Source organism: Lepisosteus platostomus, chromosome 15 (assembly GCF_059453375.1).
Source record: "Lepisosteus platostomus isolate fLepPlt1 chromosome 15, fLepPlt1.hap1, whole genome shotgun sequence".
Classification (NCBI taxonomy): domain Eukaryota; kingdom Metazoa; phylum Chordata; class Actinopteri; order Semionotiformes; family Lepisosteidae; genus Lepisosteus; species Lepisosteus platostomus.
The window spans coordinates 20,370,533-20,385,227 of NC_142625.1; the positions used below are offsets into that span (position 1 = coordinate 20,370,533).

Consider the following 14,695-nt stretch of genomic DNA (forward strand, 5'->3'; position numbering starts at 1 on the left):
TCTCCAATTACCTTGTTGGTATATTTGGCAATATCGGCAGCCACGTCAGCTGACGTTGTTGCGATCTGGAAGTCGGTGGTAACAGATGAGGAAGGTGTGCTGACAGTGACAGGCGTGGTAATCATAGAAACGGAGGGAGTGCTTGTCACCAAAGTCACCGAAGATGTGGACGTGCTCTGGGTGACCTCTTTCTGCTGTACAGCTGAAACCAAGGCACAAGACATCTTCACTTTTCACTTACACAGACTGGTCATCTAGCCGTTCACAGAGAAACATCAGGCAACACGACAAGGTCCCTTCAAGTGGAAGATGTCTGGTATTCTTTAAGGCAAGTACTATACTAGGCGTGTGAGGGAAAAACAGCGCAATGTTCTATTTGTTAGCTTCGAAATGTTCTAAACAAAGCTATTATATGCTTTGTTCTTAAAACAAATAGTTAGAAAATGCAGTTAAGAAAATATGGAATTCATATTTTCCCATATGACTCTGGTATCTTTATTTGTTTTAGCTAATGTCCTAATGTGCAATAAATATGATCGTTTTTATATTTTTAATTCTGTTACAAAATAAATCAACTATTGTCCTAGTCCTACTACTGATGGGAGTGCTTCACAGTCTCAGTATTTTAGCCTACGACAATTTTTATTACACAAAACTGATTTTCTTTTTACTTTGGTAGGCAAAAACGGTTCATTTGGCTGTTGTAAATATGCACTTAGTTGCTGTGCGTCACTGATCTAGATGAGCAGAATGTACTCCTCTCAGCTCAGGTTCTGGGGAGTGTGGTACCTTTAACAGCCTGCCTAGTCTGGTATCGAGTGCTGGGGGAGGGCTGCTGGGGTGCAGACTGTTGCTGCTGCTGCTGTTGCTGTTGTTGCTGCTGCTGCTGCTGTTGTTGCTGTTGTTGTTGCTGCTGCTGCTGCTGCTGCTGCTGTTGCGGGCTGCGCTGGGGCTGGGGCTGGGACTGCGGCTGGGTGTTCTGCTGCTGGCTCTGGCTCTGCTGCTGCCGCTGCACCTTCTGCATGTGCCACTTCTGGGAGGAAGTCTGAAACTTGGTGGTGGGATTCCACACGACGGCTCGCTGCACTGCTGGTGCCGTCTCCCTGGGCAACAGAGGGCGCTGTTTCTTTACTGGGGCAGAGGAAGCGGTGTTGGGGATGAGGGAGGTAGCAGCGAAAGACACAACGTTGATTGGAATGGTGATGGAAGCCTGAGTGGGGTCTTTAACATTAGGAGCTGAGGAAGCATCGCCTGAAGGCTGTGCAGTGGCACTGGAAGAAGAAGGGGCTTTACCTGCAAGAATTTAAATAGGACATCTGAACTCTAAGCATTCGATGTATCAAAATCAAGATGAAGATAATGTAGTAATTTCTAAAAACGTTTAGATACAGTGCATGGGTGGTTTAGTAAATAGCACAGACTGCCTGTAGATGTGCATACTAACCTGATAACTATCTGAGTTAAAGCATAACTAAAATACTTCAAAGTGCTTCCTTAATTACTTAAAAGACTTTTCTTAATGGCACCTTTTGTTGATATGTTAAAGCTACCTTAAATGTGGGTGACTAGAGATGTTATGCAGCAGGTGCATTCTTCAGGACGCGAGACAAAACAAATGGCCTGACTATTCGGTCATTAAAGATCCCACATCTCTGTAAGAGGAGGGGCGATAACCATGGTGTCTTGCAGAAATTCCAATATCAGTTCGCACAAACTGGCATAAGTTCTTACTTTCCAATTTGGTGTTGTATAACGACTGCCCCACCTCACCCACTTCAGCAGAGGGTGAAACAGGTTCCGTACTACACGTAAAGTGCTTTGGGAACTCTAAGGATGAAAAGTGCTATATAAATGCAATCAACCACGCATTCAATAAATTCCATCAGGATTAATCTGTTCTCCATCTCACGCCTAAATTCACAGCTGCCAATGTTGGATTCACAGTGGGAAAAGCAAAGCTGATGACATGACAGTACATGTTTTGGAGGATGCGTGTATGTCGCCTTCATTGCTCCTCTGTTCCTGCGCGTTGTGAACTCAATTTAACAGTGGGATAGCATGAAAAACAACTGCCCAAATCTAAACTAGAGAAAGGACAACTGTACTGAAGCCTGAAGATGCCAATGGTCCGAAGCAGCAGTACAAACCTGCACCCTCCGGCTTCACTGCAGACGTCTCCTTTGCTGCGCTGACAGACGTTGGCGGCTCCTTCTTGCTTTTCTTGCGCTCGCGGCCAGCGTGGTCTTCCCCAAGGTCAATCACCAGCTCCCTGTCGGAGTCGGAGTCCACATCCAGGTCCGCCGAGCCGGCCACCCCCTCCTCCTTGGTTTTTGGCTTCTCCTTGGCCGAGTGCTGAGAACCCTTAGCTTTGTCGGAGGGCTCCTTCTTGGGATCGGGGCTGGGCTTCTCCTTGGCAGGCAGCTCAGCCGTTTTCTCCACTGCTGTGCTCTCGACATTTCGCTCCTTCTCCTCACTCTGCGGGGACACTTTGGGCTTCTTTTTCACATCCCTCTCGCTTTTCTCTTTGTCGTCCCCGTCATCCTGACCGTTTTTTAACTTCTGTTCGTCGTCACTCATATACTCGCTGTCACTGGAATCGGACTTCTCCGAATCTTCAGAGTCACTGTGCTCCACCCCTGTGTACACATCTTCAGAAATCTCATTTATCCCTAGACAGTAATAAAATCAAAACATTAGTACATGCAGTATGTAATCCTAAACAACAACTATTCTAACAAAGGGCTTGTGAACACAAAGGAAGTCATTATATATTTAAAAAACAATGTATTTTAGGAATAAATGAGTTTTGAACTTAAAATGCAACACAGCAAGCTTGAAAAATAAATGATATATACTAAGGATTACTGGTTTGACAGCTATAGCAATAATCATAACAATAATAATGGTTTCCTGTTAGACTTAGGGCAGACCATGGTTACAAAAATAATCTACAGGTGATAAAAATAACAAATGTGAGCATCAACAATGCAGCCTTCCCAGGAATAATATTAACTGAAATCTGGAACAATGCGTGGTTTCATGTTTTAGATATCATACTTGTTTTATCAAATTCAATGAGAATAATGCAGATTTATCCCGTATTCTAGATGATTGCAGACGCATTCTAGATGCACTTGCCAATATCAGAACAGAGAAGGCTTACCCATATTCCGCTAGCAATACCAGGAGAGAGAACAGATTTGGCAAGTACATACCAAGCTGGGCTTTACAGCTTTCGATTGTTTTATCCAGGTTGAGTTGAAAGCGACTCCGAATTTGTCTCTTTGGTGATGTCAGCACGACTGGCGTCGACTGCTGCTGCACAGACTCGCTCAGCTCCTTCAGGTCCATCTCAGCTTTGCTGCGGTCTGAAACAAGAAAAGTATCCACAATGCCTTTGCTCAATGTAGCGCCTGAATATCAGTAAATCTCTACCAGAACAGTTACATTGCAAAGGTATGCAAATGTCACCCTGCACTTGCTACAAGAAACAGCTAGTATGAAAACACATTTTTTGCATTCTTAGTTGACTTTAGGAGATACACCTATTAATGAAAGTGTGCAACACTGGTGTTCACTGACAAAACTAATTTATACATGCTTACCCATGTACGCAAATTTGTTAATATATTAGCAATTTACGTACTGTAGCCATGTACTGTAACTAAAACACTTAAGAATTCTGCTCTAGCTTATTTTTGTTAATGCCATGACTTCTGTCAGTAAGATTTCTGTCATTAAAAGGATTACATGAGGCAAATTGGACAGAATGACTTACACGTCCTTTTTTATATTTCTTTGTGGGGATTTTGTTTCTTTTTAACATCTTTTTCAAACATATTGATATGATCGAACAGAATAAACCGTTATATATAAATAAATGTTCCATGATTCCTTATGACACCTCAGATAGGGAAGCAGTAAACATATCAAGTAAGCTTAAGAGCGTATGGGGTTATCATGATGAGAATTTGCTAAACAGTCCTCTAAGCAGTACAGTTACTCTGCTTGTAGAGTCCAATGTGCCTGTTGCACTTGAATGGGTTTGGCTTGGGCAAAGGATTTCCAAATAAGAGACCCACCTACACAGAAAAGCAACAGTAACACATTTTTCAACCAAACTTCAAACAAAAGGTTTTTCCCCTTCAATGGTGAACTTCACAAAACTGTTTAAAAATGTGCGATAAAAGCAAGTATAGCCCTCAGTTTTAAAAATAAGAAACAATAATATTGAATCGTCCTTAATTTTAGCACCTCAACAACAGAGGTGGAGCCATTATATGAAAAATGCATAAAAGCACTTACACACTAAGCCACATGGCCTTAGCAAACAAATTCTGTGAGGTGTTAGATCCTAAAACCTTTCTACAAAAATGATTCAATTAAAAAACTATCTAGGTTAGAATCTGAAGATATAAACTACTCATGCATTTAAACATCATAGCAGGACTCATCATGGATCCATTCAGTACAAATACATCTTGGATGGTGTTAGCCACATTCCCTGTACAAGAGAATGTTCATCCTTTTCTTCAGAGGTGTATTCATGTACAAGGCTGTTCATATATACAGCTTCATACAAGCAAATCTGGTCATCTGTTTTCTATTGGTGATGATCACAGATAGCCAATAACAAAGAAATCTACCCTGTTACTTGTCTTTTGACATGCTGGTGATGACCATAACTGTCCAGGTTCATGAGAAACTGGACACTTTACATTTAACATGAATAGAGGGTAGGAAATTAAATCAATGGTATAAAAACCTCTCAAAACATAGCAAAATGTGCAATGGCAATAGACTAATGTTTTCCCTGCAAACCTCAATGTAGTTGCTTCTGTGTATAATGAATACACCTATGTGTATATAACTCATGATAGGTTTCCTTCTTGCTAGTAATACAAATCTGTTCTGGAATTTACCAGTTTCAATCTTTTGTGAAGTAGCGAGAGCCTGATATATCTTACACATACCTACATACATTTTCCAATAATGGCTATTGTCAGAAGAGAGATTGTATTAGACCTCTGGGAATTGTGAAAGAATTTAAAACTCATTTAACTGCCAAAATGTAACAGCAGAAAAAAAATATACAGGTAACAAAGATATATATATCAGACTGCCATATACAGTAAGATAATTTTTTTCTGATTTGTGCCTCAGCTCTCAAAAAAGTCACTAGCTGCCAATGCTGTTGGAAAATAAAAATATATAAAACTCACCCAGGTTGAGGTTAAGGATGCTTCCAGTTGTAGAAGTCCTCTCCTGTTTGGTAGTGACAGGTGTTGAAGATTGAGGAGAGAAAGGCTTAGGGCTCTCAGACACACTGCCCGCATGCCCAGTCTTTGCAGATGCTGGAGATGCTGAGGAAGAGAGCAATAACATAAATATAATTACGACATTGACCATATCCAAGTTCCAAAGAACCAATCAACAAACCTCTCTAAACACTATTTAAAATATAAATAACATTCGTGCCCAATTAGAGGCAGCAGCTAGATCACCCTGCATCTCTCAACTGGCTACCTGCTGAAGCTCAGCAGGGTTGAGCCTGGTCAGTATCTGGATGGGAGACCTCCTAGGAAGCTATGGTTGCTGCTGGAAGTGGTGTGAGTGGGACCAGCGGGGGGGCACCCACCCTGCGGTCTGTGTGGGTCCTAATGCCCTGGTACAGTGGCAGGGACACTATACTGTAGTGGGCGCTGTCTTTCAGATGAGACGTTAAACCCAGGTCCTGACTCTCATGGTCATTAAAGATCCCTGGGCATTTCTCGATAAGAGTAGGGAGTTATCCCAGTGTCCGAGTCAAATCCCCCCCCTCTGCCTTTACTGTGGCTCCAAATTGTCCCCGTTGGCTTGCACTGGCCCTGCGATGGACTGGTGTCCCATCCAGGGTGTACCCTGCCTTGCGCTTGTTGCCCGCCGGGTAGGCTCCGGCTTCCCGCGACATGTATGGTTCTGTATAAAGCAGTTTGGCACATGACATGACATGACATGTGCGCAATTAACTGCCAATATAAAGCTTGCGTTTTCTGTGCGCATTATTATAGTGAATGTGAATGTGGCTTTTTGACCAAAAAAATCCATACTTTTTAATTTAAACTCACTGAAAGTAATACTACACATTGTACAAGCCTGTGAATTAATTACACCTCACACACTGAAATTCCATCTCAAACACCCTGAGCGCATCTCAGCATTTGAACGTTACAACTATATTTAGTCTCAAGTAACTTGGATTGTTAGTTTAATATAAAGCTCAGTGACGTACAACACTAAAATCTACTTTAATATCCGATCCTATTCCTGGCCACCACTGCCCGTACAAGCTAGGCGCTTGAGAGAATTGACTGACTAGAGGGAATTCATTCCCCGAATACAGAGAAACTGAAATGAAAACAAAAGTACACATCTGTATATAGTGGTATAGCTGATTAGTTTTTTTTATTCATTTTAAGTCTAGTATTTGAGGCAGGTTTTATAGACCATTTTAAATTGCCTGAAAACCTTTTTATTCCAGTGTACAGTATGTGGGCTTTTATTAACTTTAAATAAGTCCATTATAGAAAATACTGAATACAATACAGGTAATTTGCAGAAGGGTAGTGGAAGCTCAGCATAGCATTTTAATCCCATATCGGACAAGCTTATGTCTTAACACAAATGAGCATTAAAATTGATACCATTGTGCAAAATAAAGGCGGTCTCTTCCAGTCAAGACTGCTCCAGCAGGCTGATGTACCTGTGTAGTCCATGGACTCCTCCCCAGCGCTGTAGTGACTAGTGGGGGCTTTGAGGCTCTTCTCCGAGGTGTCCTGCTCGATATCGGACCCCGTGTGCACTGAGGAGTTGGTGCTCATTGGAGAGCGTGGCATCTCAGTCAGAGAGATCCTTCTCCCTGTACCTCCTGAGAGCATGGTCTTGCCCAGGATGATTTTAGGAGACGCTGTCATGTCAAAATTGAACTTGATTTTTTCTTGCTTCTCAGGCTTGACTGTGCCTGCGCTGGGGTTCGAGGGATCCAGCAACATTTGAAACTGGTTGTTGGGAGTGTATGGTGTCCTGAAGGGAGCATAGTTAAAAACGCCAAACTTCTTCCTGATGTTTTCCACATAGATCTCCATCTCCTGCATGGCACTGTTAAAGATGCTTTTAGTCTTTTTCACAGAAAAAGGAATTTCTTTGGACATGAGGTAGCAATTATTTATTGGGACCCAGGCCCTGAAAAATTAAAGAATACATTACACCCATGCCTCGCAAGAAAACACATTCTGACAAATCTGCAGCTTTTAAAAAATCACTTTATTGTCAGACAGTTGATAATTAATGTCATAATAATAATTTTAAAACATTTTTGTAATAGAATTTTTGTAATATAGGATTACAGGGTCATATTTCATCATCAACATGTTTTATTAACATGCACTGCCCTTTTTCTAATCTGAAAACTCTGAACTTTTTAAGAATAGTAAAAATATTAATAAGAATATTAAAAATGTCTTACCTATCATGCTGCCCAAAAAATCGGGCATCGACCTGTCCGTCTTTATCTCGCAGAGCTTTAGCTGGCCAAAATGGAAATCCTTTCAGTTTCGCCCACACAAGAGGGTGAGGATTACTCTATTCAGATTTTAAAAAGAAAAATGGTTATGATAAATAGGCATAATCACGTTTTAAAATATGGAAAGGTATCAGCTGCCGGAAAAAAGAAAACGTTTTTTTGCTGATTCCCAGCAGAAAATGAAAAAAGAAAAGTGAAAACTTACGCAAGGTTCACAAAACCAGTTTTCCCTCTTTTGGCAAGCTGACAGATAACATTCTGGACAAACCTCTATTTCATTCATCTGCAGGAGTGAATGATATAAAGCATTAGGACATAAGATGATTTTAGAGAGAAAATATCACTGAGTCAGAGATTTAAACATAAATTTGTCTAAACAAATCTATTTGCTTGGCAAGAATGTATAATGGTACTCACTTCGTGTTCACAAATTTTTACAATGACTTTAGCTGTTGCTGTCAACTTGTGATTACCTGAAAAACAAATCTGTTATTAAGCACCTTTATACCAAATGGTCAATATTTTACAAAGGTTGTGATAAAAATATGATCTATTTAAAACTACAATTACTTCATATACTGTATTTCTGTCAAGAAAGAAGGTTACAGATTTTTTTATGAATTACAACTAGTTTTTACTTAAAGGAAATTAAAATAAGGCCTGATGATATATAACATACCTCCATTGTAGATTATGCAGTTGTGCAAAATCCATTTTACATCAGCAAGAAAAGCTTCTGTACAACCATACATTTTCTTCTTGATATTCTGAAGAGAAAAAAAACGAAAGAAAGCTAAATAAGATACTGGGACTGTAAAAAATAGCAACCACAACACAGGCTAGAGTTTTGGTTTTAAATGTGTTCATTATTATTTGTTCATTACACTATCAAATGATTAAAAAGGTGTCAAATTAATGGGGATGAAGAAAAGAAAAGCTAAATTTTATAAGACCGGTGAGAAACTGTTAGTTTCATAACCAACTACCTTTTCTAATGTGCAGAGGTCCATCGGATGAAATATATATTCAGCGTAATCTGGATGTTGTTCTAGAGATACAGGCTTCTGAAATGGCTCTGTCTGTTAAACAACAAAAATGAGAAGACTAATTGGTCCAATATGATCAAAAACTGAGCTTATCCACATGAGGTTCTCCAGACAGACTGTGTAAGTTTTGAACACTCCAGTTATTATAAGGGATATGGTAAATATTGCTTTTTTACCCAATTAATAGGTTTTCTCTGGTGGGCTGCAGCATGTGGTGAAAGATTCGAGCGTGGCTGATCCTGAAAGAGAGCAAGGAGAGCTTTTCCTCACCAGAAAACAGCTTCGCTCAGCTGTCTGGACAACTGGAATTACTTAAAATGATATGTCAATGGTCTTGAAAGTATCTCGTAATACATCCGTGACCAGGCTGTCTGAACGTGAGGTGACTGTCCTGCAACTTACAAAACAAATGGAACAGAAGGAAGCTCTTTCTTTTGTGGATTTATATTTTAATGCAGGACTCCAATAAAAATCTGATTAAGAAGCCTGAAAATATGCACTTCCTTCTTTCTTCTTTGTCATTGGCATGTAACAGCAGTCACGCCCTTCCTCACCGCCAATTGCTAGCGATTTAGCATGGGCTTTTTACAGCCAAACGTGTTCGCTCTATAAATCTCTATAAATAACCCTGCACTGGATATCTTTGCTTGAATAAACACCCCAGAATGAAGAGGTCTGATCTGGAGGTCCAGGTTTGGCAGAAAAGATATTTTGTTGTAACACTTCTTTGAAAATAAGATCTTTTAGATGTACAGGTTTTATGCTTCAGAGGTTAAAGGCTTATTGTGATATGTACAGTAAGTGTACTGCAAAATATTTAGGAACTGTTAATGTGTAAATAAAAGATCCAACAATTTATTTTTTTTTGCAACAGCTGGCACAATGATCTAGTTTTGGGGAAATCTGTAGTTATGAAAAGCTGCATTTTTAATGTTTTTTCACAAGCTGAGGAATTGGGAGTTAGCCATATAAATGATTGTGTTTTTTAAGAGAAATAAAACATGTAATTTGGAAAGCACTTATTTCATTAGCATTTCATGAGATTATCAAAGACACTGTTTCAGATGTATTTTTCTGTTTACAAATCCAGATTCTGTATTCATTCATGCTGGTATATCTTCAGATAGAAACATCTTTCTTTTCCCTTTTTGAATGCCACGGACACTCTACAGTAAAGAATTAGGAAGAATTTTCTATGAAAGAAAAACTAAAACAACAGTAAAGATATTATGTCCAACAGTAGAAGGATAACTTTAACTTACCCCAGGTTGTTTCATTTTCTGAAGTGCAAACTTTAGCAGATAAGACAGCTGGTCTATTGTTAGCATTGTCATTGCTTTGCTTTGAGTTTCTATGCATTCTGCCACTGTTATTTTCTGAAAGACAAAAAGGAATGCAGTTCTGTAACACCTTTTGAATAACAGAAAATTCAATCAGATAAAAAAAACAGTACAAAAACTTTATTTAATACTTAAATTTGAAAAATGGGCATAGAAAAATGCCCACTGGAAAATCAGCAACACATTCTACAAAAAAAATAATTACATTATGCTGGCTTTCTAAAAAGATTGTTGTTTGATCAACAATCAGTTAACCAGAAAACTACTTTTAAACTTGTTTATATAAGAAGTCACATCCGTTAGCAAGAAGAATGGATTATGAAGAAGACACAAATAAAGTCAGGCTCAAATCCACTATCTGGCCAAAGCCTCGACCAACTACAATGTCTGAAAGCAGCAAGAACACCATGAACAAGACATGGCTTGTATGCCACAAGGTTCGGAAATATCTGCAGCCCAGTCCCATCCCAGCCATTCCCATTCCTTGAGCACAACTGCCTTTGGCAGATGAGAGCGATTGTGTTGGGACTGAACTGTGCAATCCACAGCTTCTCAGCCTGACTGGGATCTGGGAGTGGTTCTGAACATAGGGAAGATGAAGGCCATCTGCCTCATGCTCCTCAAGGCACTACCAAAACCATCTTGACATGTAGAGAATTTAACAATTTGAGGGTAACTACTCTTTGGGCAAGCAAATGAAGGTGAGCACCCTGAAGTGTATCAATTCCCCAGTCTGTTTCAAGGCCTTCTTTCGTGAAAATGTTAGAGAGCCACGAGTACCTCACATTCTGGACAGAACCAGTCCCCCTCGGGCTCCGCTGTCAGTTTCAGACACTTTGCATGGTAGACCCTTGGGCAAAGCTCACAGCAGAGGACCTGGCCCTCTCGGTGGCACACCCAGCAATAGAAGTCATTCCGTCCATCCTGTGGTACAACATCAACAGGGTCTGTGGTGAGTGGCTGCTTCATATAGTAAAAGGGACCATGTCTTAGTTCTGACTGAAATGCAGGCAAGAGAAACAGGTTTTTCAAAACACAAGAGATCAAAGTGTAGTACAACAAGCAAATTCATACAGCATTGAACGTTAAATGGTGGATGCCAAGAACAAACTTTTGTTAGATCAATAGATCTTCATACTACTTTACAGACATATGTTTAATTAGAAACACGGCATTAAGCAACACAAATCTTGTTTGAATTAAAAAATAAAAAGTACTAGCTAGAATGTTACATTCTGAATGGAATTTGAAAGTTTGTTTTGGCACACCACATGTAGCATCACTATTTTGCATGAAACAAGCCCTTCTTTACAATAAGCATAGATACAAAGGTAATTTACCACACAGCATTGTTATACATGAATAAATAATGCATGTTTAGAAATGGTGTTATAAATGACAGGCTGTACAATTTAACAGTCAGGATGGCTGGATACTTTAAACAGTACAAGGCTGTTTTAACAATGACAATCAGTGAAAAAGGCTACTTTATTCATAGCCCACAGGCAAAAGCACACAAGTCTCATTCATGCAAAATAGGATGCTTACAAAAACTTAAAAACAAACATATGTCAATATTTTTACCAAAAACTTTAACATACTAAATATATGATAACAGTGAAATTAATTTAAATTTTGCCCTGTGCCATTACACTACATTGTGATTTGTGTTCATCTTATGACATAAGTAGCAAAGGATGTTAGTAAGTTCATGTGCTATCCAGAAATTACTGGGTGAAAATAATGATATTAATAAAATATTAACCAACAGTTCAGTTTATACATACTGTATATCAGAAAACTTTAATTACATATATGAACACATTTATCACTTATGAGTTCAAATGTATTAACTATACATAACTTTGCCAAAATCAACATGGCAGGTGGAGTAAATTACAAAATTCATAAATTAGTAATGTACAACCAAATATACAAAATTAAAATGAAAAACAGACTGCAACAAGTTTCTTGTTTGACAGTCAGGAATAAAATCCGTTCAGACAATTTTAAACAAATCTTTCTGATGATGTAAAAAATATGTGTATTATACCTGTTCCTTGTTGTTACTATTCACTAAGCCAGGTTTCTTTTTCTTTTTAATTGGGCTTGGTGATGTGTCAGTAGGGGAATGACCATTGGAAGAATGTGGCGGACTAGGAAGCTTTCGTTTCTGTGCTGCTCGCTCTGCAGACCCAGGATCTGAAACTACAAAGCAACTCAAAGTCAGACAAGACTACAAGAAAACAAGTCCTTTTTTTCCCCAATTTATTGAAAAAAAAAACTCTCAGACTGGACAAAATGAGTCATTTCTGTTTCCTGGTGTTCACCACATAAATCTTTGTATAGAGTGAAGAGTGAAGTCTGCCTTGTATTAGTTGTGAAAAATGGCCATATAAAATGCACAAGCTAGAGAAATGCAAATGGCTCAGTAAAGGAATTATTTTACAGAAAACTGTAACTGAGTTCTTTCTCTACAATATTTACATGTACTCTTTCATTTAACATACATGTAAATTACTTGCAGATGCCTCCTACTTAAAATAACTTACTCCACTGTACATACTTCAGCAGCCATGTTACCTCTTAACAACAGAGAGGAATTCTGCCACAGTAATATCACTGTATAAACAGAAGCACTGAAGAACATACAATTCTAAATAAAAACATTTAAGTGTAATTATTAAATAATATATCACCCAGTTATTTCTACCAACTCTCGTTTTAAACATTTGTTAATTGTGGAAAAGCAGTATGCCAGATACTGAGCCATGCCTACTTCAGGCATTTTGAGAGTTTTTGATAACACTTAATTACAAAAAGGATTGTATTTTTTAAAATACACAATTAGGTGGTGTTGTGTCTATCATCTCTCCAATTATTTTAATTTAAGAGAAGGACACTACACAGTGATCAACATGAATGTTACACTATAGCCAGTTCCACTGGGAAATAAAAATGATATATTTACATGGAACTAAAATGATAGGCATACACAACATTGTGTGCGCTCTGCATTTTTTACTGCTTTTTAATGTCAGAATTAAAAAGCAGTTTGTTGGTCAAGCAAAGAACTGAAAAGAAACTCTCCAGGACTGTGTTCATAGCACAGCCTCAGTTATTCCTGAGGTTTTCCTTGGCTGTGCATATTTGTATTGTTTTGTTAATCGTTAATGACATTACTGTTTTAAAGCAGCATTGAAGACGCACATTAGAAATATTTTATTATTTGAACAATTAAAACTTAAAAAGCAAATGTTTGAAATCAGGTATCCTGACATTTTTTGTTTCACGCTCATCAAGTCAGAAGTATCATGGAGTTTTACATTCATATACTCTGATATTCCCAGTATGAAAAGCCTTCTCACCTTTAGATCGTGTTGCGATGTCCATCCCCTCTACCACATCCGGCTCTGTTTTTATTTCTTCTTCAGCCAAACTACAAGGGCAAAAAAAAAGGGAAAACAATGGTCTTTCACATCACACTTTCAGGTTTCCCCAATGTTCCTACAGTATTTGTGACCCTAAATGGACTGGCTTCATGTAGTGACTGTGCTTAAAACTTGCATATTCTCAAAGGGGATCAGTCGTCACTGACTTGCACTGCGCCAGTCACAATTCTTTTTACCTGCTGCTGAATTTCTTTAAGGGTATTTGCAGTTGTGCTGCAAAAATCTATTGAGATGTATACAAAGATGAACAATAGCGGTCAAGCTTTCTTTCTTGCCTAGCCAAATTAGCATGTATCTGGCTTGATCTTAAGGTTCATTTTCAATGTTTATTTTCTAATCAGTGCCACAAGAGACTATCTCCATAGCTACCAGCAGCAGTTGTTCCAGCTCATAGATAGATACATAAATACATCAATAAAACCATAACGGAGCAAAGCCACTCACAATAATTGAGGACATAAGAGACATAACAGTTGAAAACATCACAGATGAGCAACTGGTAAATTTTAAAAGTTGTGATTTTAACATGAAATACATATATGGAATTAAAATCCCGTCTTGCTTAACTTTAACAAAAGTAAATGTTTACAGTTAAATCCTAGATCCTGATCAGCTTTAAGAATTTCTTTTTTACATTGCTTGTTACAGTCTAAAAACGGTTCCCAAGAGAAACCTGCAATTAAATAATTCCGACAAGTTGCGTGGCAACAAACGAAACTCTTGATATCACACTTTTTGTAGTTAAGACTCTAACACAAATGAAATTGGCAGTCTGCATAACATCAGAAATAGTGTCAATATACTGTATATGGATATAATTTGACATATTTAAAGTAGCAATGCAACTGAAACCCCATACAAATGTTCCACAATCAACAAATGTAAACAAACAGGGAAGGAAGAATCTTTAACAGCATAATTTAAGCATTTGGTATTTTGTAATCTAGTGATCTGGTAAATCCTTCAGCATAATAATCAAATCTCAAGCGAGATTAACTCCCAAAGCATTTCACTCTCACGTGGGATAAGAGCTTAAGTGCAGCATTAGCTTGTTGTGTGTGCTTAAGGAAATACAAATGTCTTTCACACTCAATTGTTGAAGCTAGAAGTACCATAATTCATTTACAATACAAAATCCAATTGATTTTGGCCTCGATAAAAAAAATATAAATTAAATCTTCTGAATAGCAATTTTTGTTTCACACATAAAGTTGCATAATGCTTGTAAAAACAATGCTTTGTTTATTACAAGATTCCAGCCTCAAGCATCATTGCTTTGGAATTACAGTGAACCGA

The 14,695-nt window shown here is 38.4% G+C and overlaps 1 protein-coding gene across 6 annotated transcripts in view; it reads right to left on the reverse strand.

Annotated features, from left to right (window-relative positions):
- The window catches only part of zmynd8 (zinc finger, MYND-type containing 8), a 28,785-nt gene that overhangs the window by 6,007 nt on the left and 8,083 nt on the right, over positions 1 to 14,695 (reverse strand). For 2 of the 6 annotated variants that reach the window (XM_088608230.1, XM_088608231.1), the window contains 16 exons: positions 13,316 to 13,386; positions 12,001 to 12,155; positions 10,728 to 10,946; positions 9,870 to 9,983; positions 8,784 to 8,846; positions 8,548 to 8,640; positions 8,241 to 8,328; positions 7,979 to 8,034; positions 7,767 to 7,844; positions 7,505 to 7,620; positions 6,743 to 7,221; positions 5,223 to 5,363; positions 3,216 to 3,368; positions 2,148 to 2,669; positions 790 to 1,293; positions 12 to 202 (listed from right to left, as the gene is read on the reverse strand). In XM_088608230.1, the coding sequence (XP_088464356.1) occupies positions 12 to 202; positions 790 to 1,293; positions 2,148 to 2,669; positions 3,216 to 3,368; positions 5,223 to 5,363; positions 6,743 to 7,221; positions 7,505 to 7,620; positions 7,767 to 7,844; positions 7,979 to 8,034; positions 8,241 to 8,328; positions 8,548 to 8,640; positions 8,784 to 8,846; positions 9,870 to 9,983; positions 10,728 to 10,946; positions 12,001 to 12,155; positions 13,316 to 13,386 (3,043 nt within the window). The remainder of the gene's footprint in view (positions 1 to 11; positions 203 to 789; positions 1,294 to 2,147; positions 2,670 to 3,215; positions 3,369 to 5,222; positions 5,364 to 6,742; positions 7,222 to 7,504; positions 7,621 to 7,766; positions 7,845 to 7,978; positions 8,035 to 8,240; positions 8,329 to 8,547; positions 8,641 to 8,783; positions 8,847 to 9,869; positions 9,984 to 10,727; positions 10,947 to 12,000; positions 12,156 to 13,315; positions 13,387 to 14,695) is intronic. The other 4 variants (XM_088608233.1, XM_088608236.1, XM_088608235.1 and 1 more) reach the window with 4 other exon arrangements.